This window comes from Anopheles stephensi, chromosome 2 (assembly GCF_013141755.1).
Source record: "Anopheles stephensi strain Indian chromosome 2, UCI_ANSTEP_V1.0, whole genome shotgun sequence".
Taxonomy (NCBI): domain Eukaryota; kingdom Metazoa; phylum Arthropoda; class Insecta; order Diptera; family Culicidae; genus Anopheles; species Anopheles stephensi.
This window is the reverse complement of record NC_050202.1, coordinates 72,442,129-72,465,718: the sequence shown is the minus strand read 5'-3', so window position 1 is coordinate 72,465,718 and position 23,590 is coordinate 72,442,129. Positions and strand designations below refer to the sequence as shown.

General features: G+C 45.3%; 1 protein-coding gene across 7 annotated transcripts in view; it reads right to left on the bottom strand.

Annotated features, from left to right (window-relative positions):
- Positions 1-23,590, bottom strand: part of LOC118504716 (cadherin-87A) — a 132,474-nt gene that overhangs the window by 61,206 nt on the left and 47,678 nt on the right. For all 7 annotated transcript variants that reach the window (XM_036039554.1, XM_036039553.1, XM_036039556.1 and 4 more), the window contains 2 exons: positions 22,253-22,279; positions 2,196-2,301 (listed from right to left, as the gene is read on the bottom strand). In XM_036039554.1, the coding sequence (XP_035895447.1) occupies positions 2,196-2,256 (61 nt within the window). In that variant the 5' untranslated portion in view covers positions 2,257-2,301; positions 22,253-22,279. The remainder of the gene's footprint in view (positions 1-2,195; positions 2,302-22,252; positions 22,280-23,590) is intronic.

Below are 23,590 nucleotides of genomic sequence, written 5' to 3'. Positions count from 1 at the left end.
GATGCCGACTTCACAGAGAGGCGAGCACAATACACGCGACCTTCCGATTTGCTAACAAATCTTGCGACACCTGGCAAATCGTTCTGTACGGCGAGTGACAGCAATGGTTGGTTCTGCTTATTTTGCTTTGCGTTTCACGCGAGCTTTACTTCCACCGCGTAGCCGGTATCGAGGGCCGGCTCGCAATCATTCTTGTGGAGGTGAAAATTTATGTAAGATTTTATTATCCACCAATCAGCCCACGGCAGCTGGAGAAGGAAAATTGGAGCCTACGGTGATAAAGGTAGATGTAAAGTGTGATTGTATTTTTTTACATTTAGCTACATAGTTTTATGTCACTGGAGAAATTGAGGTTGAACATAACAATCTCACATGTAGTTTTCTAATTTATTTCTATGATAAAATGGGAATCAAACGGATTTTTCATAATATGGAAGCAATTGCGAATGCTTCAAAAATTCATACAGAAGAAAATGCTTAAAAACTACAGTTACAAATAAGCGATATACATAAAAACAAACAGTACAATACTCCAAAATCCCCTTTTTTTATTCTAAAAATGGTCATTTAATGAGATTTCCACGATCAAGCAGCAGTGGGATTTGTTTGTCCTTTATCCGATTATCACGCTCAGCTTCACCGCTTGAATCAAAACTGGCGATAAATTGTTCTTGCTCACAGAAACACTCACGCACATACACACATCTAATTCTTCTATCCTTAGATCCCTCAGATGAAAACCCCCAAGAATAATAAACGCTCGCTTATCATACCGCAAAACGAACAAACGAAAAATCACTTCAACTAATCACATTGTCCACAGGCCTCCTCCATCTTCCCACCGGGCAAGCTGTGAAAATGACGCTTGAAACCGAAAAGAAATGCCGCTGGCTTCGAAAATTCGCACCGCACAAAATACCGACTTTCCGACCTTGGGCAGATAAACCTTGGGCAAACAACAACATACACAGCTCATCCTCCTGTGTCGCAAGCACACACATACCCCAAGGAGGCGACAAATCACAGATTCACAGTCGGCAACGCTCGTCGTCATCGTCCCAATGTGTCCCACCCAAGGTGACACACAATCGGTGCCATCAAGTGCCACACTATTTCGCCCAAGGAAGCGAGAGAGAAAAAAAGGGGAGACGAATCAAACGATCTCACTGCGGTAGGTAAGTGGTACAAAGCCAAAGTAAATAATTCACGAACGAGAATGACATGCACCTTTTCCCTTTGCTGGTGTAGTGCTACGTCCACCAAGCAACCGGGTCCGGGTCATGACTTCTTGCCCGGTGGGCCTTTACGTCGCTATAACAACTGGGAGCTACTGCTGGGAGGATTGCCGAGGGTAAAGTGTGTGTGTGTGTGTGTGTGTGTGTGTGTGAATGAATGAAATGAAACCGCAACGAAATAACTTCCCATTTCATGGTGCCTCACTGTCACCTTGCCGGGGGAAAAGCGTTACGTTTGACTTCCGTAAAGCATAACAAATAAACGCTACACTAACATTGCCAGCACGCCAGAGAGAACTGGTTGCCAACCGCAGCAATGAACACTGACAACCACACACACCCATATGCCCTCATGTCAGTTCCCGTGGTGATCCCCGGTCTACACTCATGGCACGTCGCGTTTTCGGCAGCAGCGTACCTCCGGCGTAAGATTGATCTGTCCTTCATCGTCCCACAAGCTCGACACCACTTGTCAACGGAATGTTAATCCCCGGAAACATACGCACCGTCTTCCGGCAAAAGGCCAGGAGAAGAAAGTGCCGGGCATTCACAATATGCAACAATGGCAATAATAAACCTGTCACTTTATTTGCCAAACAACTATGTGTTACCTACGTACGTCCGGCCACAAGTACTACCAGGGCAACCGGTAGCATAACCACGGGTTGGTGGTTTCGCTACTTGACACATGCTGTCGGCCAACTAGATTGCCCAGGAGTGGCAATGGTTTGGCTGGGACCGTTTTTCTTTTTTTTTTTTCCTCCTACCAAATCACTTCTGATCAAACCACTTCCACCTTCCCAAAAAGCTCAAGCGTCTTGGAGGTTAAGCATCCGGAGCATCAGAAAATGACCCCAAACCCCAAAACTTTACGTAATTTCACAAGGTATGTATGAAACCGAAAACAACAAGCTGTGGAGGGCAAAAGAAAGAAAGAAAAAACACCAATTTATTACTTACATGGTACGAGCAGCAGGCCAATCGTAACGAGCGATACGAAGACTTTCCATCGGGGTAACATCGTTCCCCGTGCCGGCCCGTTTACCGGACAATGGGACGAAGTTTCCTAAAGAGAAAACGAGAGGAAAGAAAAGAAACGAAAGGATTAGTATGTGTTCATTCTGGTTTCGGTGAGTAGCCTTTTTCCAGCTACTTCAACAATCCCGTACATTGCGAACGAACGGGAAGGCCATTGGGTGTGCTCGGTGGACATTGTAACGAATGATGTACACGTTTATCCGACATTTCCGGACAAGAACCACTCAAATCGCTACCACTCCGACCCATGTGTGTTGGTGTCCGGATCGATAGTGTCAAGCTGTTGCCTGACAGCCGAACCAAGTCTCAACAAGGACCACGAGGGTCTTGAGGACGGTCAAAGTGAGAGGGTGGAAGGAAAAAGTTTTTCAATATTTATACTAATTTTATTGCGGTGGAAATATGTGCACCGAGGAAACGAGAAGGAAACCATAATATGCGCCTTAACTATAGTGATAACGTGTAGCAAGCGGTCGAAGTAAAACAAAACAAAATGGCTACGAAATCAGCTAAATCAATCGAATATAATTTGCTGTTTATGTGTTCAACTTAAGTCTGCATGTGCTCTTTTTCTATGCGGTTATATAGAAAAATATGTTTAATTTCTAAATAAATCAATACTCAAATTAAGCACTTGTAGAAGTAATACTTTTTTCCGCTAGAAAGCACCACTGAAAATCACCGGTAAATAGAAGAGAAACAGTCACATAGGCATAAAAAATTCTCTGAAGATCATACAAAATTTAAGCTAATTAAACAAATCATTTGCTGACTTGTTATTTCATCAAAAAGCTTAATGTTGTTAGAATTCTTCAAAAACTTTAACATTTCTACTTCAATTCTATTGATTCCAATTTTTATTACCAATAAAAAATGGTCAAAAACTATTTCTAACATTTTCCCCCCCCTTACAATAATCCCTCCAAGAAGCAGTTTAGATCTAATCCACTCGCAAAAGGGACGCACAATTGAGACTTAAATTCAATCTCGCACCTCATCTCACTGCACGAATCCAGCAGCACAAACCATTAAGTTCGAAAATTTTATAGCTAAATCCATGTGGATCGCGTTTTCTATATCACTGTTTGCCTGGACAATGCGCAGAACAGAAGGACTACAAAAAAATCACACGAACAACCACAAACCCTAACCTGACGTGAGGGTGACGAGGAACGTTCCTTGCCGAAGTTAACGCACCGATAAGCTCTAGGTCGCCAACCAAAATTGCTTCCCCTGGAGTACTACTGCTCCAAGAAGCTGCTCGAATCGAATCGATGCTAGAGCCGGGAACCGCACACCGCCCGTAGTAGCATGTACGGCCATAAACGAAACGGTCGCAAAGCGATCCATAAAAAGGGTTGTTCATTGTGGGCACGTGCTCGCACACGGCCGGTAACGAATCGAATGAACTGCCGGAAAAAGATATATCGGACACCCGCTATATCGTTAACGGTGGTACGGCCAAAAACCTTGGGACCCGGTACGATATTACTTGCCGTGCTTGGCTAAACGAAACCAACTTTCTTCGACGTCTGATGGCGCGTTTTCAATCGTAAAATCACTCGATCGATTATAGACCAAAGCTTTCGTGTGTGTGTGTGTGTGTTTAACTCGCTTCGTACGATCATTTCAACGTATGAAGTAGCAAATTTTAATACTCAATATGTGGTGGAAAATATGCTGGACACGCAGCGCCTGTGAGGAAACGCCCGGTACTGCGCCACCCATGTCAATGGCTCTATCAGCGCCGTAAAGTATGCAAATCAATTGATCACGCAGCGGAAGCAGCCCCGAATGGAGGACCCTTTCGCGCAAAGATCAAACCCTCTTCGGAGGGAGTAAGTGGTGCTTCTTGATTGCATATCGAACACCGGTTATGTCGCTACGCTTGCCTTTTAAAATGGAGCGCAAGAATCACGGCGACAAAGATGGGGGACAAAAAACACATCATGCCTTAAAAGAGGCATAAAAGCAAAGCCACCCGACCGCCATAGCTTTGACTGTTCTGCAGCCTGCCAGTGTAAAAAGTGTGGCCTCAGACAAAGCGGGATGGAAATAAAATCTCAAGCCAAAAAAGAAAATTGGTCCTCCATTTTCGGGGCAGCATTGTGGTGGTAGCATTGCCATCAAAGGACGCCATCACCGTCGTAAAGGAAAGCTGCTGGAAAATCTTATATCTTTAACCGAAAGCAGCCTTATATATTTCCCGTTCCCCAGCTACTACTGAACCCCTTCTTTCCCTATACGCGTGTGTGTGTGTGAACCAATACAGTCTGTACAAAGGAAAACCCCGAAACCAATGGGACGGGAACGGTACCGGTAACCGGGGAAAATCAAAAATCCATTGTCGTCATTTTCGAACGAGAGTATCCGTTCTTGGTTTTCGGTTGCCGTTCGCGTTCTACTGAACTACCAATAGCCGATATAGGCCGTTGGTATCTCGTTGCTTCAAAATTCTCCCGAATCAGGCTAATAAAAAAAAGCGCTCGAACCGACCGAATGCCAATTCGAGATACGTGCATCATAACTTTAAAGCCCCCGACCAAAAGCATACCGTTCCCAATGGAAACCGATCCTATTATGTTGGCGGCAAAGCAAAGAAAGGTAGCGATATTGGAAATTCATAAAATGATTTTGATTTCCTTTTAATGGTCCCTCTCTCTCTCTTTTCTGTGTCACTATAGTCAGGTAGCACTTGCGACAAATCGTTCAATTGTCGTGGCACATTTTTGATGGTAATAGAGCATGGCTTTTCACTTAAGGAATTTTGCTGGGGGAGATATTTTTCAAAAATATCCACAAACGCACAACCACCGTCCCGAAGGAAGAACAGTCGACCGATCCGGAATGAAAATCACGTTGCAACATATATTTGTTACTTCCCGATCTATTCCTTTCTTCCCATAGCTGAAGCAATCTGTCACCGTAAGAAGCTTAACGGCCAGGGTCCTGTGCGCCATTTAAATCCCAAGACCAATGTGGCCACTTGTCGTGACCGTTCGGCAAAACCCTACAAAAACCAGGACGAAAGGATCAATAACTCGTCTGCTCAAATTATCATACGCATATTGTCACATCGAAACCTCGTTTCAATAACGCTGAGACCATCAATACTTTCATTGCACACACGTGGTCAATAAAAGCACTGCATACGCCACCGTACGCCATATGCCATTATAGCTACTTTGGTACACTGGTGTTTCTGGGTGTTTCGATTTGTTCTTTCTTTTGGTTATGCTGTGTCTGTGTCTCATATTACCGTTCCGGTTGTACATGCTTGCCCCCCAATTTCCATTGCCCAGTGTTTCTCGTGCGCTCGTTTGCATATTGACGGCGACCGTTCAGCCCTCAGTTGAACCTGGCTACCGTAAAACGTAAGCCAAACGAAACATGACCAGCAAGCGGACAAGGTTAGTTTGCGTTTTACTTGCCCAACAATGCTCCCTTCAGCTCGTCCAACGAAGCACCACCCTGTTTTCAACTACATCCAACAGACCAGTTCACTTTTTCGCAAGCTGAAATGTTCAACAGACACAAAAAAACCCGGGGAACGGAACTTCTTACGCTCGCTCGTGTCTCGTACAGAATCAACTGGGTGGAGCAATGGATGATAATAGGATTTCTTTTTATTTGCATTAAACCGTGTGCTTTCGAAGTTGGCAAAAGATGAAGATGAGTCGATTGATTTCAATGCATCACGTCGCCGGATCCGGGTTTTTTTTTTCAGCGTTCTCTTCGTCCTTGGTGTGTCATGCTTCGGCGTTCTGTGTGATTCTCGTTCCCTGTGTGTGCTGTTTTTTTTCTGTTATACAGATTCTCTTTCAAGAACGGTTCACCATTCGCCAAAGGTTTAGTAGCCGGAGGGAGCATGGTGCCCCGGCTTTACTCGGCTGAAAATAGAATGCAAGCGTACACGGTGAGCTAAAGCTGCCGGGGCCGGGGCGTGAATATTTGCAACCGAAAGCTTCAACCGTAAAGCAAAATAGAAGCTGATCATCAACAGACGAGTAAATATTGACAAATGAGATTAAAAATGAATTTCGATCCGCGCGTGAAATTGATCAAACGATTGATTCTCCTGTGGTTTCTTTTTTTTGGGGGAATGGGGAGCCACACGGCAATGGAGGCGCCTGGTGCTTCGTGTGTTTATTGGAGGAAAACCGAGCGAAAACGAGGAGGGAAATAATTCATCATCCATGTTGGCGCTTGATTAGCTGAGGCAAATTGGAAAAAAAAGAAATACAGCCAACGAATTCATGCATCATAAATTTATGTTTAATTCTTGAAGCTTTTTTTTAAGTACAAAAACATATCAATAACCAATATTATTGACAGCCATTTTCATGAATTCGTTGTTAATTTAGCAGGATTGAAACTTCAATGCCTAGCTAATCCAACCCGATGGCAGATGCTATCAATACCGCAGAAGCTCATTAAACGGGATTCCGTCTGTTGAGGCGTACGCGCGATGATTAAAATCAATAATTGAACACTGTTCGACGCTGTTAAACAAGAGGCAATGTACAGCTTTCAAGCGATGTTTTCAAGAGCTTCAAGACATTGTTCGCATCACACCGATTGACGTGATCAAAGACAATGCGTTGATTTATTGTTGTGTGCTGATGTTTATCGTCAGCTAGCAGATAGCTTTATTGTTTCAAAGTGCATAAATCCTTTCGCGGAACATCAAACTCGATTCGCAGAAATTTGCCATTAAAACCACCGATCTACTATATACTATACAATTTCTCATAACACAGTAGAAGATAGTAAACTTCACAGACCCGGTTCTGTCTAGGTCACACAATCGATTGATTTATTACCTTCACTAACTAACCGAAGCTGAAGAAATCAGAACAAGTCCCGGAAACATTGTAACACACTTCCCTAACGACAACCAGCTTGTACTAGCTGGACCATCCGGTCTGTTGTGTTGACCCACACCATTTTCGTGGTAATCCATATTTCACCTTTTTAATTTTATTAAATTTTTCGATAATTTATGACCCATGATTTGATCACCATCTTTGTCCATCGTCACAGCAGCACAGTGCCTTCCGCTCAGTTAGGAGACCAGAATGAAGGAAATGAAATGTGAAATAACTGGTCAGCGGTCGAGGCGAAAAACGAAATCGGTAAGCGGTAGAAAAATATCAATCTTGCCACCGATGTAGCAAGTTGAGGAAAAACCATCCACAAACAGGAATACAGCTTTTTCCTCTCATTCGATCCCGCTCGGCGGGAACATATTTTCAGTTCGGTTTAGCTCACGTAACCAATTTTTTCCCTACATTTCTGCTGCTGCTTTTTCTTGCACTGTAGTGTGGCACAGTGCCGTTATTATGTCCCTAGCTTGCTACTTGCTAAGTTCCACTATCCAATGAAGGAATAACATAGGGAGGGATAAAGATATCCACGGTGAGCGAGTGAACGGAGGAAAAAAAGACATCATCCGCCCGACTGCCGTGACCACGCTGAACGATATGATGAGGTGGCATAACGATGAGATTTATGAGTAGTGACGATGGAAAGTTGCTACCATTGCTGTTCCTGGTGCGGCCATCCAACCGCCCTCCTTTGCGTAGTTCCTGTCGACGTTTTTTTGTTCCCCCTGCGCGGATAACGAATCGTCTCACGTGCTCCATATATCGCCACTTCATATGCTGTTTTATGGCCATATTGCTTTCCCCACGCTGTAAATGTTTCCAGGGAACACAAACGCCGGGCGATTTTCCTCTCCCTCACGCTCTTTCTCTTTGGTGTTTTTGATTCCTAACACACAAACACAAACACACAAAAATTACCCGTAAAGGGTATCCAGCCGGCAACTAAATCCCATTAAAGAAATCAACCCTCGAACGAAATTGAATGTGACAGCAATCACGGTGGCAAACAAAACTAAATGCGAAAACTCCGACCAGCTCACAACGACTGTGGGGCTCACACGGGAGGTTCACCAGTTTTTTTTATTGAAATTCCATTCCGTCGCAGTAAATCATTTTCACTCCGTTTCCGGCACTCATCAATCAACCATTGGGCGCCGGAGCGAATATGCTGCCACGGGGAGGTTTCAACGACGAAGGAGGAAGCAAGTTTACGTATGAGGAAGTTTATACACAAGCGTGTGTCTGGGTGTATTTGTGTGTGAGTAAGGCAGGAAATTCATACCCTATCGGAACAGCAAAAGGGTGCATTGAAAGCGCGCAGGCAGGCATGCAGGCAGGCAGGCGTGTAGTTTTCCCTGCGCCTAAGGACCGTTGATTTTCCACGCCGTAAAAACGGTCCGTCCCCCTGTCCGGGGGCACGCCTTTATCCCATGCATATAAATTTATTAAAAATTTATTATTACATGAGCTGCCAGCAATAAGGAAATATTACGCGCCATCGAATGATTTATACGTTTATTTTGACATTCAACGGTGCAACCACGCTCGTTAACGTGCTTGCTGTGCTTCCGGTTGGGCTTGAAACATGGAACGTACTGCTCGTAGTAGTAGTAGTAGTGGTAGAAGTAGTAGTAGTAGTAGTGGTAGAAGTAACAGCAAAGGATGAGGCTTCGAACCGTACGAGTCATGGGTTGCTTAGATAAAGCTCCATAGCTCCCATCTAGAAGGAGAGCTTTCTTACGAAAAGAAAAACTAGAAAGAGGGATGCATTAAGGAATCAAGCCTCTACGCATACTTTTCAACAAATTTTCTCATTGTACTGAAGTAAATTGATTTCATTTTGAGTAGGTAAATTAAGTCCAAAAAATTTGCCAACTCGCTCATCACACCCGGTACAAACTTTTTCATGTGAAATCGTTTCTTGTGCCAAAAGTGAATTTCCTAAAATGAATCCTACCATGCTGTCATCACAAGGGTTATTTCTACTATTAAAAAACCTTGCTATTTTCCAGCACCTTTCCCGAACAAAAAAGAAACACATCTTTACGTACTTTTGTCATACGGCGAAATTTGTGTGATTTTAAGCAGGAAAAACACCAACACACTTCCCATAAACACACACACATTGCCCTTCGTTTGAAGGTTCAACGCGCTGTGTCCCAGGAAAAATGAACGTGGAAAACACTACCCCCGCCAATTCTGGCCGAGACCCCCGCACAAAACAATAACTACCCGTCAACCCAAAGAACCAAAACATCAACCGACCGACCGATGGTACCAGCGCGATACGGCCGTTAAGCGCTAGGAAGCTGCTAGGGTAAGTTTCCCGCCCCTGTGGCCCTGTGGCCTCCGTTACCGATCGACCACCGACTGTTTGTGTATCTGTGGCAAAAGTGATTTTGGGTGGGTGAAGGCAAAAGTTTTTCTTTGTCCCAACTTTTACAAGACCGACCGTTATCGCGCGCGCGAGTCGGAAAACCGATTTCCGACCAATCAGCTTTCCGACGACCAGAAGAAGGCAAACCCGGAAAAGCGTCCCGAGCAACGGGTGTGGGGATTGTTTTTCTTCTCGCGTGTGCTGCTGGATGCGCTTCCTTTCGGCTGTGAGCTTTCCCGCTCGCCGAACGGGATCAGCCCGGTAGGATGTGTGGGAATAAATGGGTTTCTTCGTACATGTGTGAGTGTTTGAATATGTGTTTTTTTGTCTGTGTTCCTTTCGCCCGTTTTCTTTCGCTCTCCTTTGTTTGTTTTGCACACGGAAATGCTTTCCAGTTGAGGATGAATTTGTTTTTCATTCTTCCCTGGCATATGTTTCCGATCGAACGATAGGTTTCGAGCTGGTTCGATGTAATTTTAGCATCCCAGGATGGAAATGTGCTTCGAGCTAGGGGAAAATTTACAAAAGCACTGTTAAGTGACCGTGGCTGTTACAAAAGAGCAGTCACTATCGAGCAAATAATCACCAATCAGTGGGTTTTGCCTAGAAATAAAAAAAGGAAAAATATTTGAGCATCAATTCATTATTCGAACCCATAAAACCATAACTTCAGGCGTAAATGATAAACAGCCCCCCTCCCAAAAAAAGCCCAACATTCGCAGCCCTCTAATTGAAACAGTACTGATTAAAATGAGCTACACGCTTATTGCCCGAACCGTTTGAGCTTATTTATCAACCCAAAACAGTACCTTGCCATGGGAAGTGGGAAGTATTCACGGACAGCAAGAAGAGAAGAAAAACAAAAGCTCGATGAAGCACTGTTCTGAATTATTCATACCGGTCACTGCTGCAACTCGCTAGTCACTTGCGAAACGAGCACAACAAACACCGGTGCACAACAAGACCCGGCATGGCATGTTTATGCTCTTTGACTTATCGATACAATTGGCGAGAGTGAGAAGGGGACAGAGAGAGAGAGCGAGAGAGCGAGTGAAAAAAGTGACATAATTAACTTTCCATACTCTCATGAATAATGTAGCGTGGAAGCCGTGGGATTAGCATTGACTTGGGCAATGGCACGATTTAAAGCCATTTTTCGGATAAAGTCAACTTCTTCCTCGAGCATGCTGGCAAATCTTTAACCGACCCCTTATTCCCGAAAGCGCCCTCCCCTTGGAATGTCCCCATTCCGATTACTCGGCAGCAACCAACGCTTAGAGTGGAGGATTTCTTTTCTATCTGGTCTGTTTTGTCTTTTTTGCTGAGCATCGCCAGACGCACCAGAATTCAATCGGTGTCAATTGAAACCAGCTCCGGTTCCGACGAGCATTTGCGATCGAAGTGGTATCATTTTCCAATTAACTTTATAATACACCGCGCTTGTTCTTCTTTTCCTCCAGGTTCTGAGCTGACATCCAACCCCCCCCCCCCCCCCCCCCCCCCCCCCCCCCCCCAGAGGCAATGGAGTAGAAACCAGAGCATATCTGGTTCTCGTGCTTCTGGTTAGCCTTTTTTTTTGGTTTCTCAACACTACACTCCCACCTTGATCCCAGCCAGGGATGGAAAGTCAAAATGGCAGTCCAAAGTTCACTATCTTTTTTGAAGCTCACTACCAAGTAGTACAGCAACGTACCCGATTAGAATTGATACACCGTTGAAGCATATCAGGATTCCAGGATTCCTTCCCCTTGAGTCTCTTGCTCTCCTTCTCTTCTGTTCACGCTCTTTATCTTCCTTTCCACCTTCTCCACCTATTCCACTCCTCATAATCTCGATCCTTCGTCTTCGGGCTGAACAGCTCTGAACGGTCGATGAAATCTTAATTAATGAAATAAATTACTATCATCAACTGCACTTCAACTCACTTATTTCTCACTCAAACTCCTTCACCCCGAATACACACGAATAGAAAGCAAAATAGACGCCCGTGCACACACACACAAACACACTCACACACAAATGGAGCGATGGTTTTTCGCAACGGTTTCCCGGTTCCCTCACCGGGAAGAACTCCTGAACAACGGAGAACCAAACACGGGACCGGAGCGGCTTGCGGGAAAATTGATATGTATCGAAGACTAACGTCGATCCCGTGACCCGACTTCATTTCGTGCCAAATTGGCATGGCGCAGAATGGAGCAAAACCCGGTACCGGGCTCACACGATACCGTGCCCGATACCTCGCGGGCGCATGTCGTACGTTTTGTAAGACGATAGCGGCAAGTTCACCCAAACCGCCCCAGCTACCGCTACAGTACAGTACAGTAGTAGTTGGAGTAGAGCGGTGCTGGTGAAGCTATTTGCTTGTTAATGAGATTTTGCTGTGCTTTGTGCATTTCAACGTAGGCGTACGTGTGTGTGTGTGTGTGTGTGCCAGCCCTCCCATACATGCCGCTGCTCCAGGAAGAAGCAGAAAAAAATAAACTATCCCAATCGATGCTTCACCGAACCTATCGGAATTCCCATTTCTCTCACACAACGAGTCTCCACACTCCAATCAAAGGTTACTGTGGTGCGTCCGGTGCTCCCGTGTCCGTCCGGGATAAACTGGACAGCACAAACACCGTGCGCACCATTATCGGGGTTCCAATCTGGCAATATTCCGGGCTGGTGTGCGATCTACTCTTTGCCTCTCGATAGTGAGCAGGACCCCGTCATCCAAGCAGAAAACACATTAATTTCTTTCCACCGAAGGCATTATCGCAGAGAGCGAACGCAGGTCGTCGATTTGGGAAACGATTTTTATCCTTGCACCATCCGTTTTCCTTGCAAACGTTACAAATGGTCAACTTCGGGTGGATCGGTTTCCGGATATCGGAACTAATATACCGATCGGCCTCGGTTGTAATGGACGGTAATATTTTCTACTTACCGTACCCTGGATCGTACTGATCGATACGCTGCACTAATCATTAGATAATTTGAACCGAATGATACGTGATTTATCGCCCGACGCGAGCGATATCCCAACTTGCATGAGGATATCAATTTTCCTATCACTTCTGTTGTGGTTTCTACCCGGCTGGAGGTGAAACACAAAAGCAAATCGAATTCCCCCACACACAAATACACACTATCATCGCTTTCCAATGTCGATTCCCACGCCGTCCCTCAATCAAACTCGATATTTAACTAGCGAACCGCCTTGGCCCACAAATAATGGAATTCCCGACGCGCAAAAACCCCGCGAATCAATAGAGCAAAACGATGGATATTTTAAACTCCCCAGCTCCACTCACGTTTCTAATCGCATACCAACGACCGTAGCGCCAGGATCGGCGTTCCTTCTGCAAACACCGCTAGCAAAAGCAAATCCCCTGATAAAGCCATCCAGATCAACCAAAGCCACCACCCGATCCTTGGCGAACCCGATCTGAGTCGCAAGCGCAGCAAGAAAACAACAGTCAAGAAAAGGGAAACCGCCGGCAGCAACATTTCCACCGTCAACGAACCGAGCACTAGCGGACCACGAGGCACGGAGACAAGGGCACCAGGCTGGCTTCGTTTCCCGATCCGGTCACATTCAATATTCACTAATCCACCCGCACACCCAGTGTGAAGATTATCGGATTACGAATTATGCTTCTTCATATCTTCCGGCCAACGTTGCTTCCGCTTACCACCCAGGACTTAGCAGTTGTGTCACTTGTGCGGTAGTGCCCTTGCGTTTCTCAACATTTCAGCACAACATTGCTAGCACAACAAAACGAACGAACGACACCAAAACAGCAAACGTACTGTTCGCATACTCGCCGATTTCGAGGCTGGCTGGCCGGTCGGAAGAAGATTTTGGGGTGAAATATTTTTCCTCCCAACGACGAGTATCTGCTTAACCGGGGAGGGAGGGGCCGGGGGTTCCATGGGGGCTATGGAGACCGTTTTTGCATCATTCTATTTCGCACACTGATCCGATTTTTCCGAAACCGTCGGCAAGAAGTGTCCTCCAAGCAACAGACTAACCGGAGCCTAACGGTGGCAAGCAACGCGTATCTGTGTGTTTGTGTGAAGAAGGTGCAAAAGGACCGAGGACAATGGCTACCAAGCCAGGCACGAAATACTCTCACACACACACACGGGCAAACAGAAAACCATCGTTTCCAGTGGAATGAACGGTGAAAACGTGGGAATCGTTCCCTTCGTTCTGTGACTCGCTGTCGTTTGGCGACCCACGTACGGCACCTTCTTCAAACCAAGCTCCAATTGGACCATCAAGAAGCAGATTAGCGTGCTGCTGCTGCTGCTGCTGCCGCCAGCCAAGAAGCCTCGTGGAGAACGGTTGCAAGATCACGCGACGGTGAGAACGGCCGGGAAATCTTGTTTAAAAACCCTCCCCCACACCGAAAAAGGACGACAATTGGGAAGCACAACTCCTCCATGGCCGATTTGTCGTCTTCCGTTTTTAGGGATGACGGGATCCATTTCATTGTCTCTGTGTGTATGTGTGTACGTGAGCCAGGGTGAATTTGTTACTATTGTTCTAAGGGATTTACATGACGGCATCCTGGTTCGCCGTCGGAGAATCGTTCGCAAAGGCAAGATCTTGCCTTTTGAATATCTGATTCTTGGACTACGGGCGCGAAGACAGAGCAGCAGCAGCGGTAGCAACAACGCCAACACACTTTAAACCCAACCAACAACAAAGCACTGTCGGGACAGATTGCCAACGGGGCCAGTGTCAGAGTGTTGGACGGATATTTTGATAAGGGTTTCACTTTCCGCCTCAATACCGGGGACGCATGGCGAGCGGCAGGACAGTACTGTTTGGGCCTGGGACAGATACAACAAAACTGTCCCAGACTTTTTCTGCCACCAGTTCGGACAGGTACAAGGATTCCAGCAGCCAGCCAACCAGCCAGTCAGCGTGATAAATGAGCCCGTCAAGTACTCTGGCGAGGGAAGCCAGGGTGGGTTCTGGGTTCTGGGAGTATTTTTATTTTCTCCATGTTAGACTTAAGCTACCGAGTGTGTCCCAGCGTGTGTGTCTGTGTGTGTGTGGGAACATGTGGAACAGGAATGAAATATCTGAGAGCATCGTTCGGTATAACAGTTACCTCACGTCAATGAATAATGGGGATGGGCTGCCCCATCGGGAAGTATTTTATTACATCGGCACTCTACGGCAACGCAAGCGTACAGCTACGTTTGGTTGATCGAGTGCCATGTGTGCGTGTTGAAAAAAAAAATTACCAACACTACGGTAATGAATCCATGCGTGAAGAGATTTATGGTTTATAGTTTAGCGAAGCTTCGATATGTATTCATCAACGCTACTTTAAACCACATCAAAGGAGTTGCTCTTAAAATACGTGATTGATAAAACTTTTCAATGAAGGATTTTTGAACAATTTAATCGATGTTTACCAATGATTAGTAGCTACCTAAGTCGCAAAATGGCAACTTAGATTTTTAGAGCTTTAAGTCAAAATTTTCATTTGATCGATAATTTAAAATAATATGTAAAAAAAGGAACAGTAGGATGCATAAAAATTATGAAAGTTTTAAGCCATTGCAAACATTGAATTAAACCGTTTAAGCTTCGTAAGAAAATAAATGGCCGTCGAGCCTGAAAAGTCTAATGGAGGCGCCCAGTACCTGGTAAAATTATAAAGCAATATCGAACACAAAAATTAGAACATTCCAATTTTTTATGCAAAGATACTAAATTAACATTTCAACAAATTATTTGAGTGCAATATAAAATCATCTCAACAGAGAAGAAGTGAATGGAATGTAATTCCGAAAATAATTCAGAAGCGGCAACTAAAATTAAATAAACTTAATTGAATTTCCATTTAATTGATTACAGTTTATTCTGTGCATCGCTTGTGTCTGATTCCACTCATGATACTGAGTGGCCACCCATTTCTTTTACATACTAGCATATCAGCAACAAAAACCCCGTACCGCATTACAAGTTGTTGCGCCCGTGCCAAAACCTCCATTGCGCTAATGAATGCGTCCAATTTTGACCAAATTACAGACTTGCTTTATTTTTTCCACTCTTATCACATAACACTCAGTTTTGTTCAACTGCCAACATCAGGCTAATCTTGTAACGAACGCCGTCTCTTCCCTGAATCGATAACATAATGGGCAACACGAGACAGAAAACCAACCTTTCAACTGCGGATAATACAGTGCCGTTCGTACAAAGGAACGGATTTAGCATGGTTAAACCCTTCGCACACACCAGTACGGCCATTTCCAAACAATTTTCAAACGTCGTACACAGTTAAAAATAAAAGCACTGGCACACGTGCCCATCCATCGAGAAGCTCACCACGTGTAAAGGTGGTACAGAGTCAGAACCCTTTTTTGCTGGAGGATCAGGATGAAAATTAAACCCAATGGAAGCGATGCTTTTCGCAACTGACAGCCGAAGCTTAATTAACAGTCTCAAGAGCATCTCAACCTACCACACAAACACACCCGTGCACACAGTTCACAGACTTCCGAGGAACTGTTTCGGGGTTGTTCCACGAAATATTAAATTTCCAACTGGAGCACCACACTCTATTGCATTTAATGGACGTGAAATCTTCCCAGAGTTTGCCGAATGTGTGTGAGCACAATTACGCTACCTGCTGTATACGTGCTGTGTCGCTTGTGAACAAAATGTACAAATTAGCATCGATTTTTAGAACCAAAGTCAAACATGCCCACAATGTGGGTAAAACCGGTGAACATGTGAAGCGTATTGGCATCCAATCCACCTTTAACCCGATGTTCTTAATGGATGTCTCTCCACCGTATAACCCTTGTTGAAGCGACTCGACTTGCCAGCTCAGATCCGTACCAACCGGGACGGCTCTCGCAGGGCAAACGTCTAAAAAGGAAGCAAAGGAAGTTTCCTTCATGTGGCATGCATAATCGATAAGCCTTTCTGTTACATGTTTAATTTGTACATCTGAAGCCATGTTTGTTCTGCACGTTACAAGGGGGGAAACATTCCCTCACTGACACTGATTTTCCATATGGGAATATGGGCAAACAAGTAACCAAACGGCTTGTTCCTGTTTTTATTTTAATCCCGCTACACAAGCTTCCACTGGCGCTTCCGGTTGAGCCGTATAATGGTAGATTAACAATAACTTGTTCATATTTGAGCTACATTATTTTTAAATTTGGATCCTATTTACGACTGCAGAAAAAAACCCTTCCGAAAAGTTTTTTCGTTACACACACACATAGAAAACATTGTTGTGCATTGTACGGCACTGCAGCGGCCACATTTGTTGACAGTCGCTACGATGGTAAAATGGGAAAAGTTGTCATGCAGTAGTTGGTTGCATTTTTCCAACCAGCAGTAATACGGTTTCGTAAAAGTTTTCACCCTACGACAGATAGGTGGTTTATCTTTGGGAGGAAGAAAAAATGGGAGTGCCTTTCTATTCACGGGCAAACAAAAGTTGTGCTTTAATCCAAGAAGGTAAATGATGCATTATTTCTTTCATGTTTCACCAGTCTCTAAATTAATACTGTTCGCGAGATGGTACTTAAGAGTGTCTGCATTACAATTAACCACTAAAAACACACACACACACACACTCGAACTGCAAAACATTAGTCATTCTGCATTGCTTTCACCAGTTCTCGACCACCACCACCACCAGTGCTGGGAATGCTGTAAATAAGCCACTTAAAAATCCGTTGCACATTGAAAGTGAAAAGCCACAGCCACTTCCACACCGAAAGCGGATCAATTGATTGCCAGAGCAAATACATTTTAATGCCCAGCTTCCGGGCTTTACTATTTTTTTGCTGCTGCTGCTGCTACGGGAAACAATGGAAGAAAACCGCACATGGTAAAAAACGTAAACCCAATGCGCGCCGTTGGAAACAATACGCTGGGCATTACTCCCGCAAAATGACGCCACTGAGTAACGGTAACGATGGTAACGGAAAGGAAAAAGAGAGAGAGAGAAAAAAAACCTTTAGCACACCAAATGGGAGAGCTGTAAAGTTGTGAACAAGCACCATATATCTTTCTTTGCGCCTTTTTTCCATTTACATCCATTCATACCCCCACTCTTTTACCACGAACCAGCAAAGCATGTTTGCGAAAAGGATCGTCCGCATTAAAGGTTCCTCCTTAGTTTTGTCTTGGCCATGCACCACAAGTCAGTGGTAGCAGAAGCAGGAGCAGAATTTGCTGTTTAAACTGTTAACCGATAAAAACAGACAATGTTATGCGCGTGGCAAATGCTAAAATTCTAGCAAATCGTTTTACCCCGGGTCCAGTCTGATTCGTACCGAACAAACAGTGCGCACAATGAGGCAGAAGATATTCTAATACGTGCTGTATTTCAAACCCATTCCGGGTGGGCATCCGTACCTGGTGTGCTTTGCCTATCGAAACCTACTGCACCACGGAAGCACCAGTGGCCAATTGGACGGTGCCAACCCTTTCGATGTTTCATGTTATCGGTGAAGTCTTTTGAAAAGAAACTACTGCTGCAATGTATCGAATCCATCCAACGGACGGGGAGCTGTTTGCATAGCTGGTGGTGTGCAATCGACAGAACCCCAAACACAGAACGCTGCCAGTGGTACCGTGTGTACAATGAATGAAGGAATGAGAAGGCCCGATTGAAATTGAAGCATGCACCAAAAGGGTGTTTTGCCTGCACGATGCAACGATGAGCTGAGGCGAACGATTCTCGTTTGCGACGATGTATAAAATGCATGAACGACATCGCCCCTTAATGCAAGATGCTTTTAAAGAAATCGGGTTAAATGGTTTCCCCCTTTTTTATCAACGATCAGTTTGAATCAGCAGTCCGAATCGCTCTCTGACAGCTGCATTTGGTTCTACAACTGACGATGGGCTCTTCCCCGGAGCGTAATCGTAGTGATATCCTGTTGAGAGATGTGAACATACCTTTTTCAACCAAACTAAAGCTGAACTTTAACGATAAATCGAAGATCAATATGATTGATGTGGGTGGGAAAAAAGTCTCTATTTTTCACATTTATTACTTCATAACTGATTTATTTTACATTTAATTTATCTCTCACACATGTCTTCCGCTTCATAATCAAAAGTAAAAGTATTCAGTAATAGTCCCAGCTTTGAGGTCCAAAACAAAGCTACATTAAGAGCTATGTTACATCCAACCCTCAGTACCAGCTCAATCAGCTTAATGAGACCTGAAACTCATTTTTGATACCCCCCCTTCTTCTTTTTGTTGGCTTCAAAATCATCAGGGATTAATTGTGCCCTATCGTTCGGAACACGGGCGTTTTGTCTTCTTTATCAACAGCGATAGAACCATTGGTTCGATTTTGTTCATTAAATTTTATTCGTCCCGATGGATATGAATCAATTCAGCTGTGGGACGAGCGACAGAGAGAGAGAGAGAGAAAGAGACAGCAGCAAAAAAACAGAACGAGCCCCATCCAAACATATCCATCAAATGTTCCACGGTGCCAATGTCGGCAAAAAAAAGTGCCTTTCATGTGGGCAGAAGGGTGGCATAATTGCGCCCACCCATCCATCCACCCACCCCATTCAGCCCAACAAACGATTGTGAATGCGAAGCGGAACTACAACCGAATACAATGTCGGGTGCGCGCCCTGTTTCCTCGCGACGTAATTACGACAAACGGCCGCACACGGGCACGCCACTTATCGGAATACTGGGAACTCCGTCATTCGCAGGACACACTGTCGGGGAAAAAACACATGTTCACATTTGCGCATGCAATCGATGCAGGCCGTGTGTGTGTGTGGGTGTCTCTGTGAATGATATTAATATGAAAGAAAACGATTAAACTGAATGAGGCCCAGTGTGTTTTTCAGAGCGTTTCGTATTTTCAAGCTCCTATTAAATGAGATAAAAATGCCCATTTTTACAGAAAAGAGCACTGAAAAATGATATCCGTTGACCGAAAAACTGAATGCCACACCATTCGATTGATTTATTGTTCCATGAATCGTTTGATTCGTGCGTGAAGCTCTCGTATGACAACAACAACAAAAAATAACGGAAAAATGATATTCGCATCAGACAAATGGGCTGTTAATCAAATGATATCAATGAGCTCGAGGTTTTTGGGATCAATTGTTATCATGTCTGTGTATTAATTACTTAGAAATCAATACGCAATTTTTTGGGAGCAAAAACGAATGAAACGATTTAAAAGTTTCATTTGATCTTTGACCGTGAGCCGATCCTAAGTAAAATCTGGTCCATCAATTTATTTTTCCTTAATTAAATTTACTCAAATGGAGATTTTTTGTCATCCCGTAGGATCGACGAGTTCGGGTCGATTTGCTGGTGCAAAGAGTTCTATGGAATGACCCGAACTCCTTGCTACCATGGATTCTAATATGATCTCTGGTTGTTTAACGTTTCTACTGTCAAATATTTTAATAAGAACCCTACCTTAATTACATAAAACAAAATGTCCTTAAATTTTAATGAAAAAAAACTGCATCTTAACCCATACGGCCAACATCTGCCAGTAGAGCAGCCATCTGCCCCAAAAAGCAGCATCCCCCAAGGTGTTGAAAGTTTGTTTTTCACACCATGCGCCACTAGCACGATCGGACGCATTCGTCCATGTAAATGGTCGAAACTTTCCGCAAGCGCCAGCTAGTCTCGATCAATTTAGCAACCAAACCGAACCATTCTCATCACCTGCCGGTACACTAAACAACTTCCGATCGGAACCGGTGCTCGGACCAGCGCTCTCACCCGATCCGAAGTTTTTACAAAAGTTTATTAATTAAGTTACTCCCCGCTCGATCGATGCTCAAAACTACTCGCTTCACCAACCAACCGTGGGGCCCAAGTTTGAGTTAGATGGAGCAAAAACAAAACATATCCCTCTCGCCTGCGTCGTCCCTAGACAGACACTCGGCTCGACGGACATCAACGAACCACGACATGGAGCTGCCTATATGGATGCAGCGTATGGCTAGCCCTTGTGTTGCGGCAAACACGGTATGAAAAATAAAACAAGAGGCCCATCACTTTCAAACAAAGCCGCAAAGCCTGAGCGTTTTGTGGGGTTCCCACACTGAAAGCTTCCTCCGGGAGCATCCCAAAAACCCCGAAGCCGGGGCTGCAAGGAAATTTGGATTCACCAAACACTACCTGCCTTTGATCCCGGGCCCGTTACCGGGTGATAATGGACAGGACGGTCGGACGGTCGAAACCGTTGGCAGTTTTCACATTCTCTGCTAAATTGACTGCAAATGATTTCAATCCTTTCATCGAGCCACTCCTGCCATCCCGGTGGGCATCATTTTAAGGTGTTTGAGTTGTGGAGCACTCCCGCGCGAGCTGGCGGCATTACTGCGGTGGGCTGAAGTAGTGTCATTCTCTGGGCAAACTGTCCACCAAACTCTTCTTCGGCACCGTGCGGCATTCAGCAGTGGGTCGGCTGCTTAAGGTGACTTTACCTCACTCACACTCAGCAGCACTGTTGAAGCTAATTCGCTTGTCCCCGGTTTTACTGCAGTGCCAGTTATGTCGGTTTGCGAACAATCTGCCACATACCTTCGCAGGAAGCACCGGAATCAGGCCGGTATCAGCGCTTCCAGGAACGCAGGGCTCCGGTGCAGTTCTTAAGCCAAGAGCCTCACTCTTGCCCATTCTTAGATTCTGGCTAATGATTCAACCGAGGGCACTTGAACGTGACATCACATATCTCATCGACCACGAGCCTGTGGTAGTCCTGTGAATGACACCGTTGTCCCATGCCGTGCGAGCACGAGTTCGCACACATCTGCACACCATGCGACGTGCGTCCGGCCGACACCACCGGCACCACATTCCAACAGGCTGTCGGACCCGATTGTCACTTCTCAGTCTCGCACCGCATGACAGCTGCTGCTGCTGCTGGAAACTGTTCACACTTTGCCTAGACAAATGAATCTGTGCTGTGCCCACCCGATAGGCGAGCATCAGTAATTGCGCACGGGAGCATTCTGCTGCTGCTGCTGCTGCTGCTGCTGGTGGCGAAACGGCACGAACTAAAGCGTAGGACATGCCACATCATAGTCAGATTTTATGAAGTATTTCCTTTTTCCACTCAACGATTTTCACATACGCTAAAGCTCCCGGCTAAAAGGCTGCCGGCTAACCACGGTCCCAGAGCACACATGTGAGGCTCACAGCCGAGGGCCCGTCGGGCAACGCCTGAATCGCCGCCGGTGGCAAGAGATAACCTCACTGCTAATTTATTCCATCTTCGTTCGTCTGCTTGGAAATCTCGCAGCTCATTCCCGAATCCATACTTCTAACGCTCGTTCTGTTCTAATGGGCAAGATAATGCCTTGAATCGTGAGAACACACGATGCAGGAATGTGTGTGTGTGTGAAAGAGCGCACACACGCAGCCCAAGCACTGGCTCCGAATAAAACTTTCAGCCCATCCCATATCTTGCGGGTATGGGGACCAGCGTTCTTCTCAGTACAATATCACCAAGGAGAGTGTTCCACGGTGAGCGATTCGTAACTACAATGTTCGAACAATCCAAACTCCCAAACACAAACCCCCAAACCCGTTCGAGTTGGGGTTTCTGGTATAATTTTCACAAACAGTTCTTAATTCTCTTGTGCCAGAGAGTCCGGCGAGCGTGGAGCAGAACTTGGTGGAAAGTTTTCTCCTCGCACAAGCAAACGGGCGATGCTGCGTTTTACTTACCAGTGGATGTTACTGCTTGTGGTGAAGCTGGAAAGAGATGAGCAAAAAAAGGGTTTCGTATTAGACTTAAGACTGTCAACATCGTGGTTAAAGCAGCTAAAAATATAATATTTGAAATCCTTTTTACTTCTCAGCTAATATAAGAACGCACTTTCAGGACAGACATAAGAATGAGATTTTATTATTTCTATCAAGCACAGCGAAAGAATCTCCGTAAATTCAAATATCACGTATTATGCAAATTTGTAAACAAACTATGATCCTCCCCATCGCTGATATGTTTTAATCACGGTTGTTAAGCTTCTCCCCAGTTTTAAGGCCAGCCAGTCCTTTTGCTTGGAGTCTCGTACTGACGATTATGTTTAATATATAATGCTCCTACCCAGCTTCCAGATATATCATTCAAACCCGTGTCCCAAAATCACTGCCACGCAACACAAACAGCGAAGCAGCAGCAGCAAGATTAGCTTCGCATACCCGTGTCAACACGCGGGCTCAAGATGGCGAAAGTTAAACTCAACCGGCACGCGATATGATCTCGCATCGCTCACTAAAATCTGCACTTGTGCAGATTAACTTACTCGCATTCTCGAGTACCACTTGCCAGCTATTTGTTCATTCTCAGCCCGGGCAAACACATTACTTGAAAGCTTTCGGCTGTTTCGGCGCGTTGCCACCCCTTTTCCCTTCCCAGCGTCTGGCAACTTTCCCATTTCAAACTAAGCCACTTAACGCTGATGCATTCACCGGAGGGACACTGGCAATAGACAGTCGCTGGAAAACTGGCAGAGCATTAAATATTAATTTCCACTTCCTTTCTTGGCTGTTCCGTCTCACGAGCCTGGAAGCCGGCGGGCCAACACGTCATACTACCGGCGCTCCTGCCAGCCCCGTGTATATCCGTGTGTTTATGAGTGTGGCTCTCTTGGTCGGTGTATTTTTGCAGCTGCTGCTGCTGCTGCTGCTCTCCTCGAAGGAAAAAGCGATAAAGAAGTATATCTTCAGCTTCAACAGCGCGCTCCGCCGGTTAATGCAGCCGTAAAGTGGATCTTGCTTGCAAAGTTGGCTGGTGTTGCCGGTGCTAGTTAACCTGCTCGCCGCCGCCATACTTGAATCCTGTCTCCGAGTTCGCTCACACGTCAGCGAGCGCACACGCTTCGCTTCGAGCTGCGAAACTGCAGCTCAACAACGTTCGCCGAGGGTTGCTGCTCTACGATGATGATTCATATTTAATGTTTAATAAACGAAAACTTATACCGGTGACTGTATGCAGGAAGCTTTTCAACGATCACGAACGTCATTCACGGTGTGGTAATCCGGACGCGGGCGAGGATGTAT